This window comes from Emys orbicularis, chromosome 1 (assembly GCF_028017835.1).
Source record: "Emys orbicularis isolate rEmyOrb1 chromosome 1, rEmyOrb1.hap1, whole genome shotgun sequence".
Classification (NCBI taxonomy): Eukaryota; Metazoa; Chordata; order Testudines; family Emydidae; genus Emys; species Emys orbicularis.
In genome coordinates this window covers 173,982,586-173,999,819 of record NC_088683.1, presented here as the reverse complement: position 1 = coordinate 173,999,819, position 17,234 = coordinate 173,982,586, and the positions used below count along the sequence as shown (strand labels likewise).

The window sequence follows — 17,234 nt, the reverse complement described above, 5'->3', positions numbered from 1 at the left end:
TGTTCCAGTTTCTCATCCCTCCCCAGACGCCGGCTGTACGCTGCTTTTGTAACAGCAAACGCGTTATTCTGAAGGGTTTAGGCCGAACAGAGGTAACATCTGTGCATTCATCTCAGAGATACATCACCTCATACTTGAAAAACCTAGGCCCCACTTTTGCAATGTGATGGATTCAGGTCGTCTATTGATTTCAGTGCGGCCTTGTCAAAGCACAAGGCGTTGCCTGTTCCTTTCTAATGCTATGATCAGTAGGGCTTTCCGTTGCTAATTGCTTAAAACTCAACCCAGATTCTACTTTAAATACATACATATTTGGGATATGAGCAGATAAGGGATGGATATTCTCAAATCAGTTCTGACAAAGGGTCAAGCGTTTCCATTAGCAATATTTGGCAATGTCCTGTTAATACTATTCGAAGGAGGTAAACAGAATGAAGCAATGTTTACTCTCAAAACAGCACTTAGGCATCAAAGTGCAATGTTTGTCTAATAAAAGTAGTTGGGAAGAAGCTACATTTCTTGAACAGTAAAAATCTCTTCTTAAAGTACACATCTAATTTCCAGTGATGAGCAGTTTTAATTTATTTCAAACTGGGTCGTGTCTGTTCCGCAGCTATAGAAACTTTTGAACATTTTACCCTAGTTCATGAGAAATTTCTGCCTCAACAGAAACCTTTTCACCATGACATGAGGCTACACATCCTTCCATTCATGTAATTTTGTCTCAGCTCCTGGAAATTTGTCTGTTGTTCAAGATAAATACCATGTCAGCCAGTTGGTGTAAAAATTTTAAAATAGATAGCTGTAGGGCCTTGTGTCTCCCACAGGCTGTTCAAGGTGACTTATTAACCAAACAAATCTGAATCATAAGTAAAACTCAGGATTCCCCAGACTACTGTGGGATAGTTGAATGGGATATCTAAATTATTTTGAAGTTTTTATATGTAGTTTCTTAAGTACACTTCTCTCACATTGTCTTCCTGGTGGTCATATCTAGCATGTACAATATTTTGCACAGTTATGTCTAAAGTGAATAAAATACATCTAGATATATAAATGTGGAGCCTAGGACACTTGACTTACATAAATCTGATATGTGTTTCTCTTGTTTTTTAAAAGAAGCTTAGTGAAAACAACAATGGAGCAATTTGGAGTGAAAGCTTCTCCTTCCCATAACCGTTCTAAGACAGCTTTGTACGTGACCCCTCAGGATCGTGTAACCGAGTTTGGGAGTGAACTGCATGAAGATGGAGGGAAATTGTTCTGTACTTCCTGCAATATGGTCCTGAATCACGTTCGCAAATCTGCAATCAATGACCATCTCAAGTCTAAAACTCATACAAAGCGGAAGGCAGAGTTTGAAGAGCAGAGTGTCAGAAAGAAGCCGAGGGCTCTGACTGCTTCTCTCCAATGCAACAGTGCTACTCAGACAGAGAAAATCAGTGTCATCCAGGACTTTGTGAAGATGTGCTTGGAAGCTAACATCCCACTTGAGAAAGCTGACCATCCATCAGTGCGAGCTTTCCTGTCTCGCCATGTGAAGAATGGTAGTTCCATTCCGCAGTCAGATCAGTTAAGGAAAACATACCTGCCTGATGGATATGAAAATGAGAACCAACTCCTCAGTAGGGAAGACTGTTGAGAAGATGACTATTTTGGGGATGGCATATTAAAGTTACATATTGATGGTGTGGTTTATTTTTATATTCATGCATACACTGTTATATATTGATTTTACAGTTTATTTTGTATTACTGTAGAAATGACAATCTATCACCAAAATTAATGATGTGCCACAGACTCTTGATAACCCTACTGTAGAGTTTATATCCACTGTGATTCAGAACTCATTTTCAAGATAGGGAACATCTATGTAAAGGCCAACCATAACTGTGACATTAACAAGCACTCACTTGTGCATGGAGGACTTTCCATGCCAACTCAATCACCAACATGTCATCTTCATTACACAAGAAAGGACCAAACAGTAGGAATTACTTTACTACATCAGACATATTGACCATCTTTGTTCAGTATTCTGTCTCTGTCAGTGACCAGGAATAAGTCCTGTATTGTTAGCGTGCAAAAAGTCATATAATGGCCAGTTACATAATAACCTGCCCACAGAAGCAAATTCTAACCGCTGGTAGAGGTTGACTTATGCCTTGCATCATGGGGACTTACATCCTTTTAAAAAACTCTTTTATCCTATCTAATGTAACTCTGGATGTTCTCGTCTATCTAAATACCTAATTATGGCTTCACTTTTCTCTTAAAGCAGGGAGTTCAATAGGTTTGTTACGCATTGCATAAAAGAAAAAGCAGTTTCTTATCTCAGTTTTAAATTCACTGTCTTGCAGTTTCAATGTGTCTCCTTATAGTAAGCTGAGAGACTAGTGTCTTTGAGCAAGGTGCCTTGTGCAGCTGCTGGCCTATGAAACACATGCCTGGTCACAGTCCCTAATAATATAGTTTGCTGTGTGTTTTCCTAGCATGACAGCAGAACATCTTCTTTTCAATCTGTTAGCTATAAACCAGAACCCAGTTGGAACTGATCAGGACACGGGAGTAGCAGTTCAAGAGTCCTACTTGAGTATGGGGTTACTTAAGCTCTTGCACTCATACCCTTTTCCTGAGTATGGGGTCACTTAAGCTCTTGCACTCATACCCTTTTCCTGGGTCTTGTGCTTGTCGCAGACTAAGTGACCTAAATGTGTTTTTAAAACAGTTAATGTTGATGACAAATAGTTCATGTAGTGTAGCTATGAGGTAAGTGTACCAAAAAGGATGCAACAGTAGAATAAGTGTTACCTGGGTTACAGTTCCTTTTCCAAGCCAGTGCCATATTCACTGGATCATAAAAAAAGTGACTTACTGTATATCAGTAATGTGTGTTTCTTTCTCTAAATTGTGTAATTCTCAACCCTTTTCACAACTTTTTGGGGGAGTTGAGTATTATGCCTAAATTAAGTATGGTGGTAGCCCACTCAACTTTAGTGTCCAAGAAAGCTCTTGGGTGAGGAGAGAGAATATTGTGCAGAGGCAAGTAACACAACTGCCTTTTCTGCCTGCCTCCTCTGGGCTGTGATTTTGTGAGGTGCTGAGCATCTCCTAGGCAGTGCAGCATGCCTTCCACTCACCATAAGTGTGCTGTCTCTCAGGTTTAGCTCCTCCTATTTTGCTGCTTTTTCCCTTTCTTGGTTTTCACTAACTATATTTCTCATTTTTCTTCATTTTGCCCATTTCATTTTAGGGTGCTGACAGTAGCATTAACTAATAGTGCTTACAGGTGGAGTTGTAGAGGGACACAGACTAGCCTGCTATTAATTTGGTTTGTTTCTGCAGTTCTCGGTAGTGTAAAATACACATCAGCTTGAAGAGAGGAAACAGTTTAATGCTGACTATTTTTATGCAATCTTCAAGAACTTGTCAGATGAATGGCTCAAAATGTATTCACACAATTTAATCATTTCTTTCTTGCAACTGGTTGCCTGCTGTGCGAGGTGTATTTGTATAGACACAGCAAACTAAATGAATAGTATGCAGGCAAATTGTTGCACTGGTGCTGAGCCCCATTGAAGCCAGTGAGGCTCTACACAGTTAGAGCAGACTGCCCATTCAATATCAATTGCTGGTTTAGGACTTCAGATAGAAATAGTAGTGGAAATCTTTCTCTTGATCTTGGATGTCTCAATTTGCCTTCACAAGTGTGACTAGCTATGGGATGTGCTTAGGATCATGCATTGCGTAGGGCTGGTACTGTTTCATATAAATCCTCTTAAGACACATGAGTATAAGTTACCACTGCCAATAGCCTTTTTTATCTTAAAAAATTGTGTTCTTCCATGACAGCTCCTCTTCTTGTTTCAGTGGAGTCATGCTATCTGCACTTCATTAATCAAAGTTAGATATCTTTGAATTAGTTTTGTACTCCATCCGTACAGTTGTATTAGGGTTGAATCACAAAGGGAAAACAGTTGTGAGTATTGAGAAAACAGCTTGAGTATGAATTTTTGAAATCAGTCTTCCATTAAAACAAAAAAGTGCTATTTTAGGTACTAGTTTGAGATGACTAATTCTGGCCTTGATGTTTTTTAATAATTTTACAGGCTATTGTTGATATTAAAGTCGCTTTACAAAAGACCTAAACAGAAATGTTTTTCTCTGCTCTCTACTATCAAACTAATAAACCCTCTTCAAAAAGCTGTGCTAGCATTATGGTTAAGCATGTTGGTACACAGACTAATAAAACAAAACAAAAAAGGCCGCTTCACTCTTGTGTTAGAAGAAATAAAAAATAACAGACAACTTTGGTAAATAAATTATGTTGTTTTTCAAGTATCTAAGGAGATTACTACAAATAATGGAAAATAAAGCATTAGTAATATGATTAAGATACACTTGATGTCAACCTTTTAAAACACTATATTTATCTATATAAAGTGATAAAAATCTGTGGTCTAAAATTAGACTTCAATTATATCAATTTACAAGTTTGATGTAATTCTTCACAGGCTTTCTAGAATACTTCAGTGCCAATTTTTCTTTTTTAATCTAAAGTCAGTGCTAGCAGCACAGCCCTTGTAACAAACCTTAGGGTTTTCCCAGATATCTTGGTGTCATTAAGGTTTCACAAATAATGTCCCAAATAATAATTGAAATACAGCAGGTGTTATGAAAAGAATAAATAGACATGTTAAATACAAGGCACATACTGTCTATATGAGATAATGGGGGCTGTATAGTGAAACCTTTCTTGAGCTTCACTAGCTGTACTAGTGGAAAAATGATAATTTTTCTCTCTTGAAACTTTGTTTCAGAAATACCAGACATCAGTTTGTTATGGCAAGTGTTCATAAACAAAATATTAAAAATACAAATGGCATTCCAGGCAAATTTGAGTCGAGAAAAAGTAAGTGTGACAGGCACATGGTGAGTTAATTTATTCTGTTTCTTATGTAATTCTAAACATAATCCAAAATGCCTGTGAGACACTTGTTTTCTTTTAAAATTAGAAATGCGTCCCATGCAAAATCCCAGAAAACCCCGGCAACTTTGTCATGGTCAGATTTTGCCCTTGTCTAATTACACTTGATTTGGGGGGGAAATTTCAATCAAAACTTCATCTCTAACTTTCATAAATAATAGACCGTATCCTAGGATTACACTACACCTCTACCTCGATATAACACTGTCCTCGGGAGCCAAAAAATCTTACCGCGTTATAGGTGAAACCACGTTGTATCGAACTTGCTTTGATCCACCGGAGTTCACAGCCCTGCCCCCCCGGAGCACTGCTTTACCGTGTTATATCCGAATTCGTGTTATATCGAGGTAGAGGTGTATTTAATGAAATCGTTTATTTAAAAATCCCGTGGGTTTTCCTTACTTTTACAAGAAATCCGCATTATTTTTCCAAATGCTTCCTGCAGAGAGAGCTCTTAGTCAATGGGGTGGGGTGGTAGAAACTTCTAGTTTTCAATTACCTCTAATATGGTAGAGTTAGGGGCCTGCTGCAAATGGCTTTGCCACTGTTAAAATATTTGCTGGTTATGGTTGTTGTTTTTTTTAACCTTGTAAATAAGCTAGATTTACTAATTGGCATCTGGACACTACTTTGAAATGCATTTTTAAAAGCCAGTTTTCAGAGTAAGAAGGTGGGCAAAAACAACATTCCATGTTTCACAGTAGTTTGTGAGTTTATGCACCAGGTTTATTGTAGTTTGTTCAGGCAGTTTGTGTGTCACCAGGACACAAACAATTCAAGTTCTTGATTTTTTTTTTATTTTTTTTAAGCTCTAATTATTTTAAAAGCATTTAGAAACCTCTAATTTGGCTGGTCATTAGTTCATAGGAATCATGAAACATTTTGCATAGTTGGAGAGAGACTGGTTTTCAATTAAAAGAGAGACTTGGTTCTGCAAAGTGTTGGACATTCTCATGACAGAAAAACTCATTAGCCTGAAAAGGATTATTTTAGTCTGGGTTTATTTTATTTTATTTTATTTTATTTTTGTACTGCTTCTATGGAACTGAACAGTGAAGCACTCCAGCCCTGATTGTTTGATACCATATTGACCTAGTTTTCAGAGCGTCTCTGGAAGTCTGGCAGTGAGATATAGTCCTTGTTTATTGTGTTCACTTTGTACTCATTGCTAACTTTTATTTGCTCGAGCATGTAACCTGAGCACTCATTGTCTGTGTAAAATTTTAAAGTTGTGTGTTGAATTCAATAAATGTTTTAAGCAAAAAAAAAAGTTTACATTACCAGCTGTTTGAATGCACCATCTTGAGTCACAGAAAGCTTGAAGTGATTACTAAAGAGGCCCTCCTAGGCCTGTGTTTAAAACTGAAGATTTTATACTAAGTCAAAATGGCATGGAAAGAGTTGTTTCACAACAAGTTGATGTTCAAGGAGGAAGGACATCCCAGTGATTAGGGTGCTAGCCTAGGAATGGAATTGGATCCAGGTCTGCCAAAAGTCACCTAGTCTCTCCATGCCTCAGTCTGCTGGTGTAACATGGTGATAATGGGTGTTGTGAGGATAACTATATTAAAGATTAAGAGGTGCTCAGATATTATGGTAATAGGCCATAGATATAGTCCTTTCGTTCTGTAAACAAACACATTTATGTATAAACTGCATTATCTTATAATACTTACATTTCTTCCTTTGTAATGCTATTTATAAAATTATAAAGATAAATATAGAACAAACAAGAATCACTAGATATATAAATATGTCTGGGGATGAATAAAATATTCAGAAGTTGCTGCAGTTCAGTCTCAAGGAAAGGCAGTGGCCTGTCTCTGGAATCCTGAAAGAGGATGGCACAGAGGCTGGAACTGTTACTGACAATAAAGGATATAGTCATGTGGCAACCCTTTTGCAGATCCCCCACTATAAGAATCTCACGATTTGCTACATAATCCCACGACTGTTCTAATGCAGTTTAACTATTTGAGTGCCTATGCAAGGACCTATGGATCAGATGTTTCATCCATGTTTATAAAAAGTCCTACCTCCCCGTTATCATCATAGTGTAGGCCTGATAAGAACAAGTATTGTGCATTGGCTGAAGCAGACCACTTCTGGTCTAACCCAGGAAATGTTATTTTAATTAGCCTATGTTCTGTTTCATCTGGTGATAAATGGAAAGATTTCTATATTTTGTACCAGTTTTTCATAATGTAATTAAAATAAAAGCAAAGTTAAAATTACAAAAGAATGCTTTAAGAGCAAATACTTATAATACTAATAATACGTAGTCCTGCCATTAATGCAGGGGACTGGACTAGATGACCTCTTGAGGTCCCTTCCAGTCCTATGATTCTATGAAAGCCATTCCATAATGTTGGATTACAGGCTGGTGGTTATACCAGAGGAGGTGAGCTTGCGCACGCTGATGCATACTTTAAGCCTGGTTTTTATAGTGGTTCAAAAAATTACAACTATTGCAGTTTTGCTGGGTGATAAAATTGCAGCAAAACAATAATACAATGCAAATAAAACAAACTGCAATATAAAAAAGGAAACCAAAAACAGTGGAAGGTAGGCCTGGCTTGACATACGTAACGACATGGGTGAGGTCTCATTTCTTAGGAGAAAGGATTAGGGAGGTAACTGAATCAGCAGCCTGGAAACAGAATGGCTTTGCTAATTAGGATACGTTAATGGGTCGGTAAGCTAAGAGACAGAATGTCTGTACTAGCTAAGATAAGGGAAGACACTCAAGGAAGCATTTATAATAGACAAGATAAGCCTAGAACACAAGATGAGGTACAGAGAAAGTTGTGCATGGACAGTGCTTCTATTGAGCATGCTATAACAGGGACTGGTTCCTACAAAGTAACCAAGCCAATCCCTAAGTGTGTATGATGTAAGTATGATGTGTATGATCCCTAAGTAACCAAGCCAATTCCTAAGATGCTATGTATATGCAATGTAGTGTGTAAATGTACATAAAGGAAGAGGTTTCCTGTGTATCTTTAGATGTATGGATTGCCCTATACCCACCCCCTACGCCTGAGTCTGATCAACTCAGCGTAGCTTTGCTGTATGCCAAATAAAGATATCTGAGTGATGAAGTCTGGATCGAACTGACTTCTTGAAAAGGCGAGTGGAAAGAGGTGTTGGCGAGAATCCCAACATATAGGTTCCGCCTCCTACTGTCAGAAGCAGTCCCTGAAGCATCACCTCCATCTCAACTGAACACTGAGTGAGTTAAGTCTAAATTCCTGAATTTAGGTCTGTTATAAACGTTAAAAATAGCGTGCAGTGTAGTGGGGGAAGGATAGCTCAGTGGTTTGAGTATTGGCCTGCTAAACCCAGGGTTATGAGTTCAATCCTTGAGGGGGCCATTTAGGGAACTGGGGTAAAAATCTGTCTGGGGATTGGCCCTGCTCTGAGCAGGGGGTTGGACTAGATGACCTACTGAGGTCCCTTCCAACCCTGATATTCTATAATTCTATGTCAGTCCCAGGATATTAGAGAGACAAGGGGTGAGGCAGTATCTTTTACTGGACCAACTTCTGCCTTACTTACCTTGTCTCTCTGATATCCTGGGACTGACCTGGCTACAACTACACTGCATACCACAATACAGAAGTTGGGTCAATAAAAGATATTACCTCACCCACCTTGTCTCATTAAAAATAGTAATTAGATAAGATGAAGAATAAAGATCCACAATCATAAGTATCTCCAGGCAAGTGATATGTGTACTCCTGGCACCTCAGAAGTAGCGACCTACCAAAAGAACATGTAACTCCATGTGGAAAAGATTTGTGATCTGGGGCAATTTGGTTCCTCACATGTCCTGCCAAAAGCTGCTCATATCTTCATGACCCAAGTCTACTAAAGATTAACTTCATCCACTCGTAAATTGAGCAGATATTTCAGCCAATCATGAACTAATCAAAGATAGGTTAGTGCCTCATCAGCCCTTCCTGCTGCCTTTAAAACATATGTCAAAATATATGCAGTAAATATCCTTAAATCAAACTCTAATATGTTTTCAAATAGCATTTTTCTTACTTTGCCTATCTGTAAATTTCTGTTGTTATCAATGGAAATATTTTGTGTCAGTTTGTGTGTGTATGGTGAAACTGATGTTTACTGACATTTGCCAATAAAAATCTAATCCTTCCATGCCTATATATAATCTTTTTCATCCCTAACAACACTAATTTCATTTTCATGGTGATCCTTCACCCTTATTCAATTACACGCTTCATATTACTCTTTTTCTCTCTAACGTATGCATTTTAAATAAACCATCTCAGAACTAGCGTACTACATATTAAACTAGAAATATTTACCACCTTTTGGAGATGGATGCTACTGAAGAAGAACTTATTCTTTTTCTTTGAGTAATGTCCCTATGGGTGCTCCACTGTAGGTGGGGCAGCTCCGCCTGCGTCTGGGTTTGGAGATCTTCATCAGCAGTGCCTGTTGGACCGCACATGCTCACCTCCCAGTCTCATGCCATGAGCGGGACATAGATATAGCACTGTGCGGTCTGACCACCCTCCCGGTTTCTTCTCTACTGCCTTTGGTCTGGGATGGAATCTGCAGCAGAGCCTGTTTCTCATTTTGACCTGTTAGATAGTGCCTTACCTGTTAGTTTTAGTGTAGTTTAATAGTCACTTCTTCCTTTCTTGTCCTCTCCCTGAATAAAAAAAAAAATGTTTTTCCGTTTCCATTAGTTTATAGCTTAGGTTTTCGTTTTCCCACTTCCTGCCTTTCCTGACCAGGAAGCTTTTCCCCTCATCCTTATGCCCAGATTGCCTGGGTTTAAGAGGAGCATTTCCTGCCAGGATGCCTTCCTGGTAATTGATGGTCACCTACAATGCATTCTCTGCCTGGGAGAGGGACACCTCCTGCAAAGGTGTACTCATTGCCACAATCTGACTCCCAGGGCCAGAAAAGACCGGGACATTTGGCTATGACTTCTCTGTATGGAGAAATCACTCTGTGCAGCATTGGACCCTGGCCTGGACACTTCCCCTGCACAGCTCTCAGACGCCGCTAGGTCATCCACTGAACCTCATTCACTGCATCCTTCTAAAAGAAAATCTTCTCTTTCCTGAGCTGATGGGAAGAAACGAGCTCCCTCATCTCCCTCTAAGGCACCGCCTGCCAGAACGCCATCCCCTGCGAGATCAATTGCCCCAACATCTTCCGAGAGGGCACATAGCTCCAGGGACTGTCTGAGTACCTCTGGTGCCAGAGCTAGGTAAAGGTCTAAAGACCCTTACCAGGCAGACCTACAGCTGTCAGCACCATCTCTTGGCACTGGAGACTGAAACATGAGACCTTCAAGAACGGTGCCAACCGCCCGACCAGACCAACTTTAGGCACTACGGCACCGGCACCGGCACCGACAGCTCTACCAATGCTTACATCCATTTCAGCACGAAGCAAGTCCTCAGCACTGAGAAAGTCCTACACCCCAAGCGAGTCTTCAACTCCATCTGCTGGCTGCTCAAGAGAATGCACCTCTCCCTCAGCACCGATACATGTGAGATGCTGATGATGCTCCTCCCTCCTCTCCAAGAGTTCAGATACCCCAAAGATATACTTGTATCTGATATGCCTGAGTCACCACTACTCAGACACGACTTCCTCAACTTCTGTCCTCCTCTCCGGAATGACACCATTCTTCCTTTTCCCTTCTGAAGATGGCACTGTCCTTCCCCAGCGATGCAGAGGTGGAGGAGTACTACGTTACACCCTCATACATGGGACTGGCACAAAAGTCATCCTCTACACAGTCTCACTATCCACAATTCTAAATATCCAATTATGAGACTCTCATGAACAAATACAATTATCTGAACTATTCTAAAATACAGACTTTCCTACCAAGACCTTCCTCAGGACAAAAAAGAGAAACTCTAGGCCCTCGTGTCTGAAGGACACCTCTCAGCCTGTACAGTTTTACAAGGCTCTTTGGACTCTGTGGATACTGCTGCCCATTCCATCACAATTGCTGTAGTCATGAGAGGAGTGTCATGGCTGCACCTCTTTGGCCTTACTAAGGAGGTATAAACCACCGTTGAGAACCTACTCTTTGAAGGTCCCAAATTATTTGTGGAGCGTACGGATGAATCTCCACACTCCCTTAAGGACTTTCAAGCAACTCTCCGCTCTCTCAGTATTTACACACCAGTGCCAAAGAGATGCCTGGGGAAATACCAACTTCCCTCATGACCCTGACCACTGCAATACACTCTCCAGTGACACTACAATACTCAACACCGTTGACAGAAGCCCCCTACCAAGTGCAGATATACGACTGCTCAAGGGGCTACCTCTCATGCACGTTCAACCAAACAACAATTTTGAAGGGGTGGTTGAGGCCCCTTTATGCCGTCCAAATGACAATGGATCTTTTCTTGAGCCTCAGCCTTCGTGTAAACCTAGAGAAATCTACACTAACAACTGTGCAACATGGGAGTTTATAGTTGATTTTGTATTCAAGGAGAGAATCTGCCCTCAAGTCTTAGCCAGGACATGTTTCCAGCTTGTACGGGGAGATTTTGGCAAACCAGTAAAGTTCTTGAAACCACTATGGCTTATTGCTAAAAGCAGCCTAGTCAGCAGTCTCAGCTTGACCAAGGCAGGAGGGGAAAGGGTTTTGGGTGCCACAGAAAGGGCAGCTTGACCCCACGTCCTTCCTGGTAAGAATTGTGTTGAATTTGCTGATACATGCATTTTAGGAGAGCAGGATGTGCCCCAGGAATGTCTATTGGGGCCTCAAGGCTGAAAACTCTGGAAAAACCCATTGATTGGTTAATCAATAATCAGAAGGAACCTCTTGCTTGACCATTGAAACTGCTTACTTGACAAGTTTTCTTTAAGGGACATGTCACTCTATTACTAATGTATAAATAAGGGGGAAAAGTTTGAGGTAGTTGGACTCTTTTGGGACTTGTTTGGACTTTCCCTCTGGATACATCTTGCGGTCCCCACCGGCAGACGGAAGATTTGGCTACCGGAAGCCTGCCGCTGTGTCACTCGAGAGCCATACTCAGCTTTGGTAATTATCAAGGGTTGGGGGTCTTTAACCGAATCCGCCCTCACATCAACCTCCTAGAGCTATGAGCAGTCCACAATGCCTGCCAATGCTTTCTCCCACTGATCGCACATTGCACTATCAGAATCATGATGGACAATATTGCCTGCATATTCTACATCAACAGACAAGGCAGAGTGAGTTCCCATTCTCTATGTTTGGAGGCAATGAAATTATAGAACTGGTGTATCCAACACAGCATCACCATCTCAGCCGCATACCTTCCTGGATCCAGAATACTACCATGGACTCATTAAGCAGGAGATTCTCCCACGATCATGAGTGGGAACTAGATATGTTAGCCCTTCAGCACATCTTCAACCACTGGGGATTCTCCACCATACATCTCTTTCCCACACCGGAGAATGGCCTCTGCCCTCAATTTTGCTCAAGAGCGGGCTTAGGACACAGATCAGATGCATTCCTCATCACATGGGATGCGCTGCTACTCTATGCCTTTCCTCCCTTCCCCCTTCTGTTCTGAGTACTCCACAAGATCCCATGGGATTGAGCCCATGTCATCCTTATATCTCCACCATGGCCACGACAGATCTGCTATACTTACGTCATTCACATGATGGTATGCCTGCCAATCTCTCTCCGTCCGACTCTGCAACTTCTTTCACAGGATGCATCCTCTATCCCAATCCACAGCTGCTCCACCTGAAATCATGGCTCGTCCATGGTTCCAGGACTCAGAAATAACCTGTTTAGAAGCAGTTAAACAAGTACTCTTGAACAGCAGGTGTGATACGACTAGATGCACTTACCTCCACAATTGGACTAGATTCAAATCCTGGTGCACCTCCAATCAGGTCAAGGCAACAAGCACTCCATTACTACTTATCCTGGACTATATTTGACACCTTAACAATTGGGGTTATCCAGAAGCATTTTGGAACCATCATGACTTTCCACTATGACATAGATAGCCACTCCGTCCTCACCCACCCATGAAACTATTCCTGAAGGACCTCCAAAATCTTTACCCTATGGGATCCAACTCCAGCTTGGGACTCTGACCTTATCATATGCTTTCTTACTAGACCTCCATTCAACTCAATGGCAACATGCTCCTAATGTCCATTTATCTATGAAAACAGCTTTTCTTGTCTCTAGCACCTCTGCCCGGTGGGTTGGTGAAATTGGAGCACGGTATGGCATACCCCCTGTGGACAATTTTTTCATAAAGACAAGGTTACACTATGTCCATATCCCAAATTTTTACCCAAGGTACTGTTGGGGTCCACTAGGCATAGCTACCAGGTAACTCGGGAGAGCGGAAGACCAAAGTGTCGATGAAACTCTCTTGCTCTGGGCCTATCTGAACCCCCAAACTCCATCTTGTGAACTCTCACCTACTTCTGTGTTTACTGCTTTACATGCTCTGTAGCAGGCTGAAGCAGAAATGTATTGGTCAGCGTTTCTAGTAGATGGCTGCAGTTTCACTCACACTAGCAGAAATAATAGAGATAAGGAAGAGGGAACCGAGGGGTAGTTAGTTTGCAGATGTCTAATTCAAGGTCGCAGAGACTGGGAAAGTTTTCTCACAAGCGTATTGTAACAGTTGTCTGGAAGGGAGGGGTGGGGGAACAGCCAGACAAAGAGATGTATGCAAACAGTTTGGGGTATAAAAGGTAAAAGTTATTTGTATTTGTTGCACTGGATTTGAGACATGCTGGTCTCCTAGTGCCATTTCAGAGCTCTGAAATAAACTTGGCTTGCTTTCTCCCCTCGGTGTCTTTATTGGTGCCAAGCACACCGGGCGACGGACCATTGATGTCCCCTCGAGCCCCTCGAGCGGCCAACAGTTTTGGCGTCCCTGGGTGGGCTCGAGGCTGAAATTCAGCCTTGCCCGGATCCCTCCTGGTGGCCAACGGATTACGGCGATGACCGACGCCCAGCGCGCACCGGTGACTTCATCGGGGGCCTCGGCAGAGACGTGGTTTGCTCGACCCCGGAGGGCACAACGGTGCAACGCACACAGACAGTGGAGAAGCAGCTGCGGGCGACGGTGGGGAACCGGTCCCGTGGATAGGGCGACGGTGCAGAACCGGACCCTTGGATAAAGTAGGAACAGTCCAGTGGGGACTTTATCTGTCTTGACCTGGGGACGCCCAGTGTCTGTCTGTTGTGACTTGGGGACGCCCAGAGTCTCCCTCAGTATGGGGCAGGGACAGAGTACAGCCGGCAGGGTACAGTGTACACCTTTAGAATGCATTCTGGTGAACTGGAAGGTGTTTGGATCTGATCAGTTGATTAAAAGTAAATTGAAAAGGTTCTGTACAGTTGATTGGCCTCAGTACCAGCTGGAGTGCCAAGAAAGGTGGCCACCGGAAGGATCACTTAATTACAACACGATCCTTCAGTTGCTTTTGTTTTGTCAGAGAACAGGTAAATGGAATGAACATCTCTATGCGTATACGTTTATGGTGTTAAGAAATAGGACTGATATTTTGCTCAAGTGCCATTTGACTCCGACAGGCTCGGTAGTATTGGCTGCTAAACCCCAGAACCCTCCCACTGTTGTAATGCCAGAATTGGTGTCCCCTTCGGCTCCTCCACCCCCACAGGCTTCAGAGAGTACCCCCCCCCCCCGTGGGATTGTATCCGTTGATTACTGAGAGTGTGGTAGCCTGTCCAGGAACACAAGAAATCTTTGAAGGATGTCTAGCTAGCCATAAGCCTGACTGGGATGATTGTAATATACTTATGAGAACCCTGTTGTCTGAAGTGGAGCGGAATCAGGTTATAGCCAAGGCTAAGAAGGAAGACAGAGAAGGCATTTAAGGTTTAAAAGGGAAAGCTATTGGACTCCAGAGGTTGTACAGAGTGGAATCCTCAGAAGTGAGTGTGCTCATCCTGGTTTGTTGCTTCAAAGCTCTGCACAGCAGTTATGTTACTGGAAAGGTGTATGATGGCAATGTGTATGTGTTAATGGTTGGAGGAAAGGTGTATAAGTGAAGAGTGGAAGGTTCCTTTGGAAGTTAGAAGAAGCCGAGAAAGGGAGAAGAGGAAAAAGCACAGAATGAGTTAACTGAGAGGAAAATACAGCTAGCAGGCTCATCCAAGGACAGTGTACACAGCTAAGACTTGGCTGACAACCAAGAGAAAGGGGGGGCCTGAATGTGCCCAAGCGGCTGTGAGATCAGCAAAATACTGCAAGGCATGATGAAGACAACAGAAGGGTTAAGAAGCAGCTTTGTTGGACTGTATTGGCTCAAGGATTCAGACAGAGCCCTCCTGCTGCAATATGTAGATGACTTATTAATTGCTGCTGTGGGTCTAATCCCTTGTCTCAGAGCTACTGTGAGTCTCCTAAACTTTATTGGATTGCGAGGATACAGGGTATCTCAAAACAAAGCCCAAATTGCTCTTACAGAGGTTCAATATCTGGGATTTCACATCAGGCAGGGAGAGAGACAGCTCTCAAACGAAAGAAAGGAGGCTATCTGCCAAGTTCCCATCCCCAGCAACCGTAAACGGCTTAGAGCATTCCTGGGCATGGCAGGCTTTTGCAGAATATGGATTCCAGAGTTTGGACTGTGGGCTAAACCTCTGTATGAATGTGTTAAGGGAGCGGATCAAGACCCCTTTCACTGGTCCCCAGAAGCGGACAGGGCATTTAAGATCTTGAAAAGGAAGCTAATGGAAGCTCCAGCCCTCGGCTTGCCCGATATATCTAAGCCGTTCCAACTGTATGTGCATGAACGAAAAGGGGTAGCTTTGGGAATGCTTACCCAGCTATTAGGTGCCTGGAAGCGTCCTGTAGCATACTTTTCTAAACAACTGGATCAAGTTTCAAAGGGATGGCCAGCCTGTTTGAGGGCGGTCGCAGCTACTGCTCTAGTGCTTGGGGAAGCTGAAAGCTGACACTGGGAGGAACTGTGCAAGTGTATGTTCCCCATATGGTCCGAGGCTTGCTGGACACTATGGGTGGTCTTTGGCTCACACAGGCTCGGGTTGCTCGGTACCAGGCGAAGCTGTTAGAGAATCCTGAAGTCACCCTACAGATCTGTCCCTCCCTTAATCCAGCTACACTGCTACCAGAGACAGAAAAGCAGGAACATGACTGTTTAGAAATCATAGATGTTCAGTATTCTAGCCGCCCAGATCTAAAAGATCAGCCACTCCCAAATGCTGACTTGGAATGGTATACAGATGGAAGTAGTACTGTTGTGGATGGGCAAAGGAGGGCTGGTTATGCTATTGTGTCTCTTCATGATACCGTGGAAGCTGAGAGTTTACCGGCAGGAACGTCTGCCCAGCTTGCTGAACTAGTGGCCCTGACCCGTGCCCTCGAGCTGGCAAAAGACAAACGGGTTAATATCTTTACTGATTCAAAGTATGCTTTTGGGGTATTGCATGCTCATGCTGGTTTGTGGAAGCAAAGGGGAATGCTAACAGCTCAAGGCTCTCCGGTCAAGCATGGGTCTCAAATTCTCCGGCTTTTAGAAGCAGTACAACTCCCCTCAGCAGTAGCAGTGGTGCATTGCAAAGCCCATCAAAGGGAAGATCAAGATGTAACCAAGGGCAATGCCAGAGCAGACAGGGAAGCTAAGCGAGCTGCTACCCTGAAATCACCAATAGAGGAGAATGCCCAAATGCATGCCCTTATCCCATCAGTGGGTGAACTTGCAGCCCCTCAGTACTCCCAAGAGGACAGAAACCTGGCTGACAGTCTCAGTCTCCAGGAAAAGGAGGGATGGCTTTATTCCACAGAGGGAAAAATCCTCCTGCCCAAGGGCTTGATTCGACCGGTGTTGCAGAAACTGCATCAAACCACACACGCAGGCAGAGAGGCTCTTACCCAGCTCATGAATAAATATTTTCTAACTTCTAGACTTAAACCCCTAGCATCACAGGTACAAGCTGAATGTTTAATCTGCCAAAAGAATAACCCACGACCAGGAGTAGCAGTGCCACCAGCCACCCTGAAACCTACCCCAGGCCCAGGATTGGTGTGGCAAATAGACTTTACTGAGTTTCCCAGGACCCAAGGGTAAAGGTACCTCCTCGTCTTAGTGGATCGATTCAGCGGATGGCCTGAAGCCTTCCGATGTCGCAACAACACTGCCAAAACAGTGGCTCTTAAGTTTGTCAAGGAAATCATTCCTCGCTTCGGCCTCCCGCAGTGGATGGAATCTGATAATG

The 17,234-nt window shown here is 42.7% G+C and overlaps 1 protein-coding gene across 1 annotated transcript; it reads left to right on the top strand.

Moving 5' to 3' along the window:
• The first annotated feature begins 1,138 nt into the window (after window positions 1–1,138).
• LOC135895535 (CGG triplet repeat-binding protein 1) lies at window positions 1,139–1,694 on the top strand. The gene has a single exon (XM_065423651.1). The coding sequence runs from the start codon at window positions 1,139–1,141 to the stop codon at window positions 1,640–1,642; it is 504 nt and encodes a 167-aa protein (XP_065279723.1). The 3' UTR covers window positions 1,643–1,694.
• The last annotated feature ends 15,540 nt before the right edge of the window (window positions 1,695–17,234 follow it).